Here is a 14,755-nt window from a genome sequence, read left to right on the forward strand (position 1 = left end):
CTTGTTAAATGGCTCCCCATTGACACGAGATCATTGATGACCCATTTATATATGGTTTTATAGACAAGATATATATGGTTTTTTCTTTTCCACGGCATCGGTTGTCTTCAACAATCGCATTAAGCAAATTTTAGCGCAGAGAAGCATGCCGTCATTTATATTCAAAGCTGGAGAATCTCAGCCGCACCGTCCGGGTTTGCGAGCTGCCTGAAATCTGTATCTGAGAGCTATGAAGTCCTGTATTGAACAAATATAATGGAAAGTTTTGTTCTTCATTAAATTTGATCTAGTTAAGAAAGAATATTTCAGGAACCAGTGTTTAGTCGCAGTAATTTTATCGCATAAAACTTGAATGGCCCGTCTGAAAAAAACACAGAAAGCTATTGATTAAACAAACAGATCTCACGGCAATGCTCACGGCAACATATACTCGATTGCGTTTTGCAATCCTCCATTTTGATTGCTGAGTTTACCGGAAGTGTTTTAGCAAGTAAGCGTCAGGTCATGGATTGAAAACATTGGACGATATTGCTTTGTGACTTACAATGACTCGTTTCTTGGGGGGACAAAAATACGTCCTCATGCTTGTCCGTTCGCCGTGGAATCGCTGCGTTCCAACCGTTCAACAACAGTGTTTTTAATTTCTTTCCTAAAACATATTTCCGCTCAAAACTGTTTAACTACATTTCTATGGTGTTCTCATCTCACAAGAGTATTGACTGACAGCGAACGAAAGGCAGCGCAAAAAATGGGCCACTTCGCACTTGAAGAGAAGCTGTGGGGGGGATACGAAGGAAAAGAGCCTTCTAAATTCGATTTGATCATATTACAAAGTTTTGTTTTGTCATAGGCTGCACGCCAGCTTTGGCCTTGCCGTCAGCGACGTTTGCTCTTAGAAAGTATAGCTTGGCATACGAAGTTGCCAGCTACTTTTCCTCCACCGAGTGAAGTCCTTTAGACAAAAACGAAGGGTTAATCCCCGCCAGCCTACAACATGATACCGACTGACCCGCAAAGATTTTGGTGCACCGGCCAGTCAAGGTACCGGCAAGCCTTACGCAAGAGCTGACGCTGCCCCTGTGCACCTTCGACAAGACTTCATCTTGCTGTTGTTGTCGTTCGCCCCCAACAAAATGTCTGATTTCATGAGGCCATTTTAGACATATTCATGCACATTTCCATTTTGTTGTACATACTACATACAATTTAAGAAGATACGAACAATCGATCTGCAACAATCACTTAACTATTAAAAGGTTCGGCATTGCTGTTAGACATAAGCCTCCAGCAGTGTGCCTGTGCCACAGCTCGAACCTGTCACTACTGCTAGGCATATTTAAGGCTTTCTTTTACATTCTGTTACCAATTTATCATTAAATGAGCTTAACGTATTCTATTTTCCTGTTACCAGCTCGGCCTTTTAGGTTTGAGACTTAGAACATAAGCCCATTATCACTCCTGACACAAATTAAATCTAATCAAATGAACACCCATCGCACCAACCGGTACAAACGAGCCTGCTGCTTCTAGAATACTCTAGCTTGAACAATGGCAATTTAGTTCATCCCAAAATGGACGTCCATGCCCTCTCAAGCAAACACAATACACTTAATTGTCTCGACCATTCATTGTCCTATAGCTTGTTGCATTGAATAACCTATAACAATCTTGGCTGTTTCCCAAAGCGATGGCAGCAAACAGCGCTCGGCTGTGCGCTCGTATGCGTTACAACCTGCAAGATTTTTTGATGATTTCATCACGGTGGTTAGTTTCAGTCGTTTGGGTTGCCATTTTCGATCGCCTCATGTCTCTGATTTGTTCTGATCTTTGCTGCTTTGATTACTCTTTTCGCTCTTATACTCGTTCCTTACCTTTTCTGGTTTCATTTCTTTTTCCTCCTTCTTCATCATTAGTTTAGTTTACTATGGAGAGCCCACGAGAGCGGCTTAACGGCCACGCTTCTGTCACACTTTAACTACTTTGGAGGCCGTAACAAGCAATGTATCTTCAGCGTTCAGCTGCCAGCCAGCTTGTACTCGCCTCCCTTAATTGTAGTTTGTGCAGCGTTAGGTTGTTCCGTAGCGGAGTTGGAGCTGTTTAATGATTAGAACGATCAGTCCTCGACTTATAAAATGCTTTACTGCCTTTAGAACACTTTAGAAAAATGTCTAGTTATTATCTATTGTTGAGAGAGTTCAATTACGTATAAAGTTCGACCACTAAGTTTGACAGTTGTCGATGTTATCTCTTTGCATTATCTATATTAGGGCCTTCATTGAGCTAACTTCTCTGTAACAGAGTTTGGCTTTGGGGTACAGTCAAGTATTAGTTAGTAGATTTCCTGATATGGCTGTCTGCTAAATTCAGAGTATGGACAGAGTATTTGCACTCAACAGGAAAAAAACGACGCAAGTTAATATGTGGTGAGTAAAATGCTTTTATTACTTTTCTTCAACTTCATAGATCTTTTGAATTTTATTTGTCAGCTTTTATAAGTTATGCTTGACATCAAAGTACAGGTAAACCTGTTCCAAAGTGACCCATTCCTTGCTTTTATCGTTTTCAGGATTATTAGAATACCATTTGACAATAACAACAATCGCCTTGGATTTAATCCCATAAGATGCCAAATATACGGAACCTAAACATTTAAAATAGATTGTAGGATAGCGTTCAGTATATGATTTTTTTCTCATGTATCTGTTTTTCAACTTCTTTTTTGTCAATTATACGTCGACCATCTGTTATTATACTTACGTCACAACTTTGGCTTAATCCGTTTGGTTTATGTGTATTTGCGTGATTGCATTGCATAATTTGATTGCGTGTGGGCGAAATTTCGAGGTTTCGCCCTGACCTAAAGGTATATACTATTTCGAACGCCTGTAAACCGCTCTTTCGTTCTCTTGGCCTTCCATGATATCTGAATTTCGTTTTCTTATTACGATTATCTTATTCGTACAGGCGGAGAGGTAACGATTCTAATGAACGCTAGTCTCTTCCTTAGTCACCTTTATTGGCTTGCTCAGGTAGTAATAATAAATAATACAAATAAATATTAAGTGTTCAGGTTTTACAGTGTGGAAAGGACTCTGCACGCGTTTCAGTTCGACGGTGAATGCTACGAACACCTCAGCTTAAGGAAAATAAATACATTCATTGTATCTGAGAACAACGCGCAACACTGCTCTAGCGCTGACCCCTACCCAACTCCGTCATTCAAACAGCAGCTGATACGGGCTGAATACCCAGTAGTAGAACAAGCGCGCCTATTGGACGGGAGCACTGAGTAAAGGGGGTCCACAATGCACAGTGTGCGTCTGTAAATATTTCATCTTCATATGCATGGGTGCTCCCCTGACAAACTGTCTGGGTCTGCGTCCACGGCTGTATACTGCACCTCATCATTCTGCAGCGATAACTTCAACCCCGCATCCTGTATCCATTTTATACAGGATGAAAATATGTGTGTGTGTGTGTGTGTGTGTAGTTGTATTGTGATTTACTACGCTACTTGTTCAAGTTTACTTAATTTTGAACTTCATTTTGTCTTTTCTGGTTTGTTTTCCTAGTTAGTCGATTCGCTGATCTTTACGATCCATAGACTAGAAGGCCGAATCGAAGGATTTTACGAGGAGTGATTCCTGTTCCGGTTCAAGTTCCTTACTCAACGGACTCGTGCCTATCGATAACCGAACAAGAAATAACATAAACGCAGAAATCGAAAATTGCCATTTAGCACCAGTAGTGTTAATATTTCATATACTAATACTTCGTGTCTTCAACGGGACGCTCTATCCGACGAGTAACTTTTTTTTTATTTGATATACACGGTGAAAGCGTTCGCTGTTCATCGTGCCTGAGGTTGTAAACTGCAACTTATTGTTAGAAAATCAGCGGTTGCATACTTCATCTAAGGCAGAACTTTACGGTCGCTTTAACTTTCGCTATCCATACTAAGAGGTACTTGTGATCAGACGACCTTTTATCGCCCTATAGCTGCTAGTGGTTTCTGCAAAAGGATAGAAAGTAAGCATTGTTGAAAATAGCTAAGGCTCTAGGTGCGCAATCCGCAATAGTTTAATCCGGCATAATTTTAATTTCTAACCTGGGCAACAATCGGGCCAAATGGTCGTCGCATGTTGGCTCACAATTGCCTACTTGCTGTACATATATAGTAGCTATTTTGGCCGACAGAACATCATACAGGACGCTTTCTGCAAGACCTTTATCTAATAGACCTTCTCGGCACATCAATGGCTGTCAATTGGTTAATTACGCGTGAATATTTTTGTTTGTCATCAATATTATAGGCTATGTTCGAATAGACGTTCCTATCTACCCGGGCCCAGGCACGGGTTATGCTACACGTGTTTGTTCGCGACTCTTATTTTCACCGACTAATATGACATGCAATACTCACATCGTTTCCAGGCTTTTAGAGGCGGTGCTAGTACAGGTGTGTGACTAGTAGATTCTATAGACGAATCGCGTCCTGGCGGTTGAGATTCGTAGTTCATTGCCCGTACCGCGCTGAAAGCTTGTGTATTCATAGAATTCAGGCCTGTCCACTGGGAAGAAAGAAGAGTATTGCGCGCCGAGTCTTCTGCACAGAAGTATATAATAAGCCGGCCATATCATAATAGATTTATATAATCGCGTTCGGCCACAGATCGTTACATAAACCTTAGTGTTTCAATTTCCGATCTATAACTACCAGAGTAATGAATTAGCATAGTATTTAAGCTTGCAAGAGGATTACAGGGTCTAATTGTGGTGAACTTGCGGTGCCTACAATATTTTCATATTTTATTTACATATTCATGTTCAAGTAACGAAATTTAGCAGTAAAAACGAACGCTTCAAATGTCCTGGGTATTTCCTTTTCATAGTGTGTATAATAAACCCTTAGAAAGGCTTAGAATGGATCGACTGGGTTTTTAATAATTTACCTTTGTAGAAGGATTCTGCTCAAAAGAGCAAAAAAATTTAATTTTATTATTATTTTGGGAGACTCCATTATATTATTAATACATATATCAATTAATTCTATCTTGCCTTGCCTAAATTAGTTGGACTGGGCCCTTTATGAAGGATGAATATTCTTAATGCATATATTTAAATACATATATTTACGATTGGAAAGCGATGTGTACTACAGAATAACCTCCACTTAACGCTGTTACAAGTGAAACATAAATAAGTGCTCCCGCTGGATGCTGGTTTACCGCTGATTACTAGTTTAGACATTTGGCTATTTCTTGGGGCTTTGCTCTTGCAAAAATCAGTTACACGTGACTGTTGTCCAGAAGATTTAGCTCAGGACTAACGCTGGCCGTATGCATAGAAAATATCTGTACAATACACTACCTTGTACCAATAAGGCCACTTGGCTTGCCATCATCCGTTATCTTTTACGGCTTGAGAACGCCTAACTCCGATTAAATATCCTCCACAACAACTACAGTAGGTTAGGTTAGGTTAGGTTAGGCTAGGCTAGGCTACTTAGGTTATCACTAGAATTTATATTTTTAGGTGGTATTCTCGTCGTTGTTCTTCAAATGCTCGTTTACACGTCTAAGCAGGAATTTAATACAAACATCAATAGCTTTACGTAGTGCAAACATTAGTCTACATGTATATACATTTTAACGTCCCGCACTTCACTGTTGTTGTCCTTTAACCTTATTCTTTGTGACGCCTAAAAGCTCAGAAAAATTCTGCCTTTCTACAGGAATACAACTCATTGCTTCCTCATTTTTTCCCTTCGGAGAGGAGGATCTAGGTTTTATACTTATATATATATATATATATATATATTCAATGGATCGCTCTTTGCTAAGCGTTCCAAGTTAAGGCCGTCAAGGACACCCCTTTGTCAGGATTTTTCCGCAGCAAGGCGCGTGCATAAGTGATAAAAGACTGTTGACATATTCACTGGGTAAACAGAATATAAATGGCACGCTGCATAGGCGTTACCCGCATGGGAGTCGCATGGAACTTTTTCCACGAGCTGTCATATTAGGATTGTATGTATGTATGAATAATAAGCCAACTGGGGTTTATACCGCAGAAAGATTATGCTTTACAAGCCAAAGAGCGATGGCTTTTTTTTTAATATATCACGATAGTACACCAAATGCATACATAGTGAACACATGTAACAGAGTATATAGGCATTTTATTAACCAATTAAAATTAGATTTGCACTGGGGCGGCGGAAATAGTTCGGCAAAGGGCTAGTTCTCAAGATATGTATTTGTAAACTTGATTAAAGCTGGTGGGAGATATTTGTTTTTTGCTGGCTTTTTTCTAACCCATGCATTACACGCGAATATGAGCCATTTGAAAGCTGCGCATTGCCATGAAGATCATCCGCTGGTGCTAACATCGTATATGTATGCGTAAGAAAAAAGTACTTTTGCTTGATATACTGCGTCCACTCACTCTCAGCGTATGAAGGATTGTATATAACTAGCCTATGTATTTCTGTTATTTTTGGGCTATCTGTATATTTCCTATTTCTGCTACCATCCATAAAGATAAACAAGTGGTCTAACGACTTAGTCCACTGTAGTCTCAACTGATGATATTCTGAACCATCGAAAATGCCGCTAGAAAAATAGTCAATTTTATAGTTAAGGTCTCTCTAGAAGCAGAAGCACAGAAGAAACGAATTTGAATTTAAATTCATGATGAAGGCTATGACGACAGATTACAGACCTTGAAGCTGGCTCTATCTGCCGGTTTTAATATAGTACATAATAAGGATGCACGCAAGTATTCAGTATACGTTAAGCGCTGGAGTATAGTAAAAGGACTTGATAAGGATATTTGCACTTACCTTGTGATTTTCGGGAATGAAATCCATCAGCCCGAAACAATCTGCCTCTTTCCGGTGTGTTATACTGTAACACGCCAAAGAGATTCGAAATTAGCCCTTTCCATTGTTGTCATCTTTTTTCAGTTAGCTAACGTTGTGGGTTAGTAAGCTGGAAGGCGTCTAGTCAGGGTGCATCCAGCCGGAGTGGGTGTTGCTGCGCTTAACTAAAAAGTTTCTTCAGCATACCTATGAAACTGGTTTTTCCATTCTAAGAGAGCTTATTCATCTATTATCTGTTGTAGATCTGAATGAGCTTCGTTCGATAGTAAATGCCTCTCAGTACCGCCTATTGTAGTTTCCGAAGCAATTTTCCGGGTATGCGAAGAAACCCATCATATTGTAGTGCAAGGCGATTGACTCGTACTTTAAGGGTTAACCTGCTTCTGGCAACAAAATAGACTTAATTACCCCTAATGAATCTGCTGGCTGACGGTGAGTTCGCATACTATATGGACTTCCCAAATGATGTTGTGGGGATGTCGTTCGGGAGAATTCGAAAACGAACTGTTCCACATCCTGTAATTGACAAAAATACAATTTACATTGTATACCCATGCTAGCTCATGATCTACTATTAGCAAAAAATATAAAACCCACAGTGTACTAGTTGTGCTTCCTTGCCGTAGCTATGTTAACAAAGCGTTTGGTTGAATTTAATCTGTTCTAACTAAGAAGTAATCTGGTCTATTTTGGCCAGTTATATGCTAACATACCTGTCGCATAATTTTCGACATGTAAGAATTGTTTCTAAACGGTGTCTGTAGTTGAAGCTAAAGTAAGGTTAAGGATTCCTAAATTCTCTCGAACCTATTCTTTTAACAAGCCAGAGGTTGCTCTTTAGACTGAAGGCGGTCGAGAGTCCTGAGGAAAAAGCTCATATCTTCCTACAGCGTACAATCGCTCACATCACCGTTACTCCTAATACATGTATTTCAATATGCCCTAACGTTATAGACTAAATTATATAATTAAGAGAGAGATATCTTCTTCTATCAGAGGGTAGGCGAACCCGGTCGGACTCGAACGTCACATCGCTGCCTTTGCTCTTTTACATTCAGGTAGCTACGGTGCTCGGCAGTAACAAGTAGGATCACACGACGAACGTCAAAGCTAAATGCCTGAGTGCAGGCTCCTCGGCCAGAAGGCGGGCCAAAAATACTCTATGGAGGGCCTACGGCGGCACAAAAGACATCCCAAAGCTACAGCCTATGCAATACAACATAAATCAGGATCTTCTATTATGTAGTATCACTGTATCGTTGTTCAAGCGTATTAGTTTCATTTAGTTATGATCAAGCCTGTCTGCCTTTACCCATGCAACACGTTTGGAACCATATTCGTCACCACCAATTTTGTCAGCTAACCATCTTGGTCTTATAATGAACATTCAATTGAGAGATTTTTATCAATAGGGCTGTAAAAACGCACACGGATTATACTACTATTGTTTTTTTTATATCCAACTAATCTCCATACAGTGTTCGCCTCAACAAGTCAAGCACGTTCTAATAACAATTTCATCTGCAACCCAACGAGCGTGACGACACATTGAGTACACTTCATAGTAACTACTATAATGATAGAAATCTGTATAACACGTGACCTTGAGTGATCGCCCTTAGCTAGAAATAAGGAGGCCTGCGTCGTATGCAGTTGCACTATCTTATAGGCACTCCCCGGGAACAAGATGCCTAGTTGTGTCTCCTATCACGAAGTCACCTTACTATTTTCGGTCTACTTCATCGTTTCTCTAAACTGGAAACCCAACGTACAAATCTAAAAAATGAAACAGTCGATCACATAGCGTAAGCGTGTCTGTAAGAAGAATAATAGCTTTCTATTGTCTTCGTAGTTTTAAACTTTTGAGCATCTTATCTTCAATAAAGCGGTAGACATACAAAGAGCAACCGGTAACACACACACATAGAGGGGTATTAACGCGGTCGCGTGCGAACAGAAGCGAACGCAGCCTACTAGTTCTTCAGCCTTTGTTATCCTGTAAGCACAGGTACCCATATGGCATAAATCTTCATAAAGCACATTTAGTAAAAGATGCTCAGTCGACCTCTACCTAGTCTATGAATAATAATAAAATTGATCTGTTAATAGAAACATCTGTTCTTTTACAAGAGAATTGACGACCGTAAGCCCGATGCGTAGGAAACACGTCGAAACATTTTACCGCTTTGTTGTGGCCTCTTAGAAACGTTAAATTGAAATGATGGCACTCAAACGATTAGGCATATTCAGCCAATGAGCTTGTCCATAATGAAAAAAGGCTGCAAATCGTTGTTGCTTTTACGTGAATACGATTGCATGTCTTTTTACCAGTAAGTCACACAGGTATTGTGGGACCATAATTTCACTTATGTAGCAGATCAAACAATCAATAACCGACAGAGGCAAACATGGTATATAGATCTTCAAATCGAAGCTGACGTTCCGTAACCTCAAGCTGCTCCTTGCGGGTTTCCGCAAAGGACTGAAGTAGGTCCAGCTATGCCATAGGCTTTGTCCTACACAACTCCCGTAACAATGCCTAACCATGGATCATGTCCATTAGAGTCTTTTAAATTTTTCTGAGAACCGTTACATAGCTTGTGATATTGTTTCGATAAATAACGACATAGCGTCGTACCTGCATGCAACGGTCGGTACGAGTAACCATGTTGTCGTTCGAAGCAGACGAACAAACAGATACTGCGGTATAATCCCACGTTCAAATCAAGTATCTAATCAAGGAAGTATAATCGCTACATATACGCACTATTCAAAGACCCTATTAGCAGTCTGACTTAGCATCTATACACATATGCAATAGAACTAGATGGGATCAGAGAGGATCCCACTAGAGACTTCAAATGATTGGAACTGCTGATCTTCAGTTCATGATAATGATAAACATATACATACAAAATAGAGTATTGTAATTGTTAAAGAGCTTCTCGCGAACTCTATCGCGAAGTATTTTCTGAAGCTAGTTAGCTTCACTGTAACAATGAAAACTGTGACAAGAGGAAAGTGGTGCTGGATTTTGCGTACTTCGTGATGTATATCTCCAAATGATCCCAAAAAATATCGATGTTTCTGTATATCAATCTGAAGGGGAGAGAGAAAAAGAGAAGAGTGCCGCTTGGGTGCAACTCGTGAAAAAATCCGCGATTTGGTATTTTGAAAGTGTTTAGTCGAATGATCAGTCAGTAATTTTAAATTACATTTGCATTTGTAAATAGTAACTAAAAAATAACAAATTACAATTAGTGTGCTAAGCATGCAGCAATGTTAGATTTCAACGGTGGTGGGGGCACCGCCTCTCATTCATCCTCTATTGTTTTATGGTAATTAGACGCCTCTTTTTCTGTCAGCCGTGTGGCGCAATCGCTACAAACTGTACTTGGATTCATGCAATGCTGTGCTATTTTATTAGGTACAAAAGAACACAGTATAACTGTAACGGTAATCAGATAATGCCACCTCTTATTGGTACGTGAGATTATTTAAAAATATGCAAAAAAAATGTACGTAATTGCCAGACTTCTTCCTCAACCTGGCTCTTACCTGTGGAAACATCGGGGGCGGAGATCGAATCAGATGTTGGTGTAACCCTTCGTGTCGATTGTCCATTTGTGAAGTTAACGACAAAATGTCCTCGTCTTTTGGACTTGACGAGAATAGCAGCTGTTGGTGATCTTCGGGAACCGTCGCTGGTGAATCTGACATCGGTTGGTCCTGTTCCACGTAATTTTGTACCACATACACAGCTCTAGTATTTGTATGTAATAAGGGTAAAAAAAATATGACCTTCAAAAGCCACGTCTATACTTTAGAAATCGAAAGTTTTATGGCCAGCAATACAATTTCATTGAACGGTGCTTGAGACCCGGCAACCTTAATGATAACGATAGCAAGAACATAGGTTGTCAGAAAGTGACCAGTTATTTGACGGAAAGCCACTATGAAAGTGTTCATTCGCAGTTTTATTTCCAAGTTAGACTGTCTCAAATTTCTCTGCAACAGAGGAAAGCAAACGTACACCAGGCAGACAGGGAGCCTTCAACTAACTACCTCAGTGACGAAGCTGTGGATCAAGACTAGGCGTATTTAATCTATTATTTCCGATATCTTAGTTACATGGCGAAGTGCGTCTTAAAGACAAGCTGAGAGTCAGCTGCCGAAAAGATACAGTGCATTATTCTTATATAGCCCTAAGACTTTCTACGACATACCCCGCTGGTGACCCTGAATGATAAATCGCGTCTGTTGAGCTGGAACCCTGTGTCTCTAATTAATATTTATAGTTAATATATAGCAATTTTGCGCAACGTAATTCAACGTGCTTGTTAGCGCGTCAACTCGGGCATAACTATAGACTCTAAGTAGGCTTTTTACAGCCGACCCGTCGTGCGTCTTCGTCGGCTGATGATAAGCGAGCTGCGTCATTAAATGTGGCGACCGACCTGGGGATGTAGCGAGTGTCCGTCAAATCTGGATAGGCCCTCCGAGAGAACAGAAAACTTTTCGATTTGCTGCTGGATGTAGGGGTTGTCTTGCCGGCTCTGGCGTAGCATCTCCATGTCCTCTTGGAGACTTCGAGCGTTGCGTAACGATGGCGAGATCGAGAGGATGTCTTCGGCGGAAGTGGCCTGCCGGAAGCGACCACAGCCCCCCGGAATGCTTAATGGTGAACTAGGTCGCAAGCGGGTGCTGCAAAAAGATCGAAGGCACACAACAGAGCGCTCAGTGCCTGTGTCAGCTCTAGAATAAATTTACTCTATCAAATAGGACATTTACCATGCGCTATTAAATGCAATGGCCCACATACCCATATTTCTTAGCCATTAACGGTTTTATTGGCTACATCTTTAAGTATACGACCTGTAACATAGCGAGCATTCCTTTTCGGCCAATAGCTAAAGGTCACAAAGGTGGTGATTGTGGCTAATTATAGCAGTTATATGAAAATTATCTCAATCTGCTAACATTGAAATTGAAAAGAATTCTGTTAGGCCTCTCACCGAAGCTATCGCCATCAGCAGCATAGGGAAACCATCAGCACCGACATTGCCGCCCGTCAATTGGGAGCTGCTGATGCCAGAAATATTTTCTAATAATTTCGAAGTGGACACGTTTGAAAGAATACAATTTTTCGCAGTATTTCAACTAATCATAATTTTTCAATATTTCGGTCAATTTGGATAGAACCATCTATTGAACCCAGGTCTACAAAACAGCTTTGCATAGTGATACTCGACTAGAAGTTCATACAATGAATGACCCATAATGTTTATGTGATATCGAAGAAATAGTCTCAGGCAATTATCTTTTCCGTTTTGTTAAGGTGGTCATGAAAAATATGAGATTTAAGATAAGCTTGGCGGTACCAAATAACTTACAAAGCCCTACTCGCCTACAGTGGTACGTATGCAGACTAAACGCTTCAATTTCACTACTGACATTTTTAAATGTCTTAACTTTTCTTAGTAATAATGTATCATATTATATGCGCATTGTACAAAATGATTATAAATCATCACTGGCTCGTACGTTCAACTATGTCCATTCAACGATACGATCGTTTCTTTTTTGTACATGGTTTCCTTCTGAGCAGGTCGACTAATTTGATGTCACTATAAAATTGATGCGTTAAGAAGCATAAGATTTTAGAACGCCATAGATGGCACGATATAATTTTCTCGTGCAGGCACCCTGCACGACGTCTCCCGCGCCGACGCACGTTGGTTCCTAGATTGTGAAATTGATAAATAACAGGAACGATATCTTTTAATAAAGTCTTCTATTCAGAGATCATGTTTAGGGCTGGATTTTGATAATCAACAATAACAGAGAGCTTTTTGTTTGTGTTCCGTCTCCGATAAGGGAAGACAAGGCCGTGAACGAAAAAGAAACACTTTAATTTGCTTTCTTTAGGACAGCGAACGTGTTCATTATCATATTGTATGTACCATGTGTGTGCCTTTGCGAAACATCCTACACTTCGAAATAAGCTCTGTTAACAGAGAGGGCTCTTCCGAGAAGCTATTTTTGGTTAGGTTGTAGGATCTGTTTGACAGTCATTCTTTGAACTTACAAATGATAAACATACCTGGTTCGCGGCTTATTTTACTTCGTCTGTTATAACGACTGAGAAACAACCGTGTTTGTAGGGGGCGGCCCATAATCCGGACATATGGTTCTAATAAACAGACTTTCTCATACTCCGACTATATATGTATGTATATATATACATATATATATATATATATATATATATATATATATACAAATACAAATAAAAGCAAAAAATACTTCATTCAATGGCTAGCAAACGACGCTCAATAAAAGTAATTAGTTTTTATTTATTCGAACTTAATGGGATTTTTCTCGGCTTATACTGTAAGCTGATTAAAATCAACTTGGATCTTATGATACATATATAGTTATCTATGTGTACCGACGATCCCGAAAAAAAGCTCCAAACGTCTATCACTTCTAGGATAAGTTGAAGAAAAAATCGTTTCGATGTCAGCAATATGGAAACTCCCTCAGAGTTGAGACAGCGGTGTAGATTGGCGCACAATGTTTACACAGGTTATCGTGCAGAGTTAATATCTTGTTATTAAGTAAAAATTAGTTTGTCTAGTTAATATACACAATTTGTTTCTGTTGTTGTTACGATTCTCTAGTTAAAAATAGCTGAATCACGGCGTTGACCTGTAGAGCAACCAAAGAACATATATATGTATCTAGTAAATACTATGGCTGTTTGTGACTAGCGTCGCCATGATCATCGTTATCCACGTTTTGTAGACCGTGACAGAAGGGGAATATTTTATATTTGATCCAGCGAAATGAATACTCACGGCAAACATCTTTCTTGCATATAACATAACTTCTCCTTTAACACAATAAATCAAGCTCACCCTAAGCTAAGGGTGGGCGAACAAACGTGCCCATTGTGAAAATGATTTGCGTGGTGATGCCTCGTAAAAGGGTTAGCTGACAAGGGCCTTTGGAGCGATTGCCCTCCTCCTGCTTCGCCCGCGCCGCAACTCAGCTCATCTACGAACTCGTCATCGAGAGGATCTGCATTTCGTCGCCTAGAGATAAATCACATCAAAAAAACAGTCAAATGTATTACGAATCTCGTCTTTTTGCCTAAAAACGGCCGATGCTCTCGGCAGCAAATTACTCTATTATAACTAACACGACTGTTCGAAAGATTTTACGAAGTTCAAGGAAGTGTTCTGAACCTAAAGGCTAAACCTCATCCCGAGTAGATAAACTGCAAACGTTACTCTATTATTAGGCACCTTGAACATATGGAATTTTATCACATATTAGGAAACCCGGCGCCCCATAGAGCGGGTGACAAACGCAAGAATTCACGGATTCTCATTGACCTTTAGTATCTGACCGTAGCAAGGCAATGATAGATAGGTTCGTACACAGAACTGTGACGGCTAACAACGACTGATGTCTCCATGGCGATATAAAATAGCAACAGATAATTCCCGAAAATACGCCTATGCTTCGAGTTAAGTAGATTACAATTTGCCTAGGACTAGAAAGGTTTTATGAATTGTGGATAAATTGCAGACCTCAAAACTCCAGTAAAAGAAACGTATATATTTTTCTAGCATTAGTGACATTGTAGCGGAGAGTCATGACAAACACATAATGAATTCATTCGCTTCTATAATCCGAGTAAAGCACTGGGCTCATTTTCAGGTAAAAACCCCCCTAACTTATGTTACAGCTCAATAATTTCTGTCTAACATCTGTAAGTAACATTTTTGCGTTCGAGCTGTACAATCCTACAACTCCACGCGTACCTTTTGGCGCTAACACGCAAAGCCTTCTGTCACGCCTAAT

General features: G+C 40.0%; 1 protein-coding gene and 1 long non-coding RNA gene across 11 annotated transcripts in view; one reads left to right on the forward strand and one right to left on the reverse strand.

Moving 5' to 3' along the window:
* The first annotated feature begins 1,565 nt into the window (after positions 1–1,565).
* On the forward strand, positions 1,566–4,928 carry LOC147754662 (uncharacterized). The gene is made up of 2 exons (XR_015317711.1): positions 1,566–1,764; positions 2,268–4,928. It is a non-coding gene; the product is annotated as an uncharacterized LOC147754662 (long non-coding RNA).
* LOC111254915 (uncharacterized) overlaps positions 2,418–14,755 on the reverse strand; it is a 34,824-nt gene continuing 22,486 nt past the window's right edge. For 9 of the 10 annotated variants that reach the window (XM_022816308.2, XM_086975700.1, XM_022816311.2 and 6 more), the window contains 7 exons: positions 13,804–13,980; positions 11,341–11,587; positions 10,442–10,612; positions 7,292–7,399; positions 6,845–6,908; positions 4,424–4,606; positions 2,418–3,682 (listed from right to left, as the gene is read on the reverse strand). In XM_022816308.2, coding sequence (XP_022672043.1) covers positions 3,606–3,682; positions 4,424–4,606; positions 6,845–6,908; positions 7,292–7,399; positions 10,442–10,612; positions 11,341–11,587; positions 13,804–13,980 — 1,027 coding nt within the window. In that variant the 3' untranslated portion in view covers positions 2,418–3,605. The remainder of the gene's footprint in view (positions 3,683–4,423; positions 4,607–6,844; positions 6,909–7,291; positions 7,400–10,441; positions 10,613–11,340; positions 11,588–13,803; positions 13,981–14,755) is intronic. The other variant, XM_086975704.1, reaches the window with a different exon arrangement.

Source organism: Varroa destructor, unplaced genomic scaffold, assembly GCF_002443255.2.
Source record: "Varroa destructor unplaced genomic scaffold, Vdes_3.0 BEIS01000007.1, whole genome shotgun sequence".
Classification (NCBI taxonomy): domain Eukaryota; kingdom Metazoa; phylum Arthropoda; class Arachnida; order Mesostigmata; family Varroidae; genus Varroa; species Varroa destructor.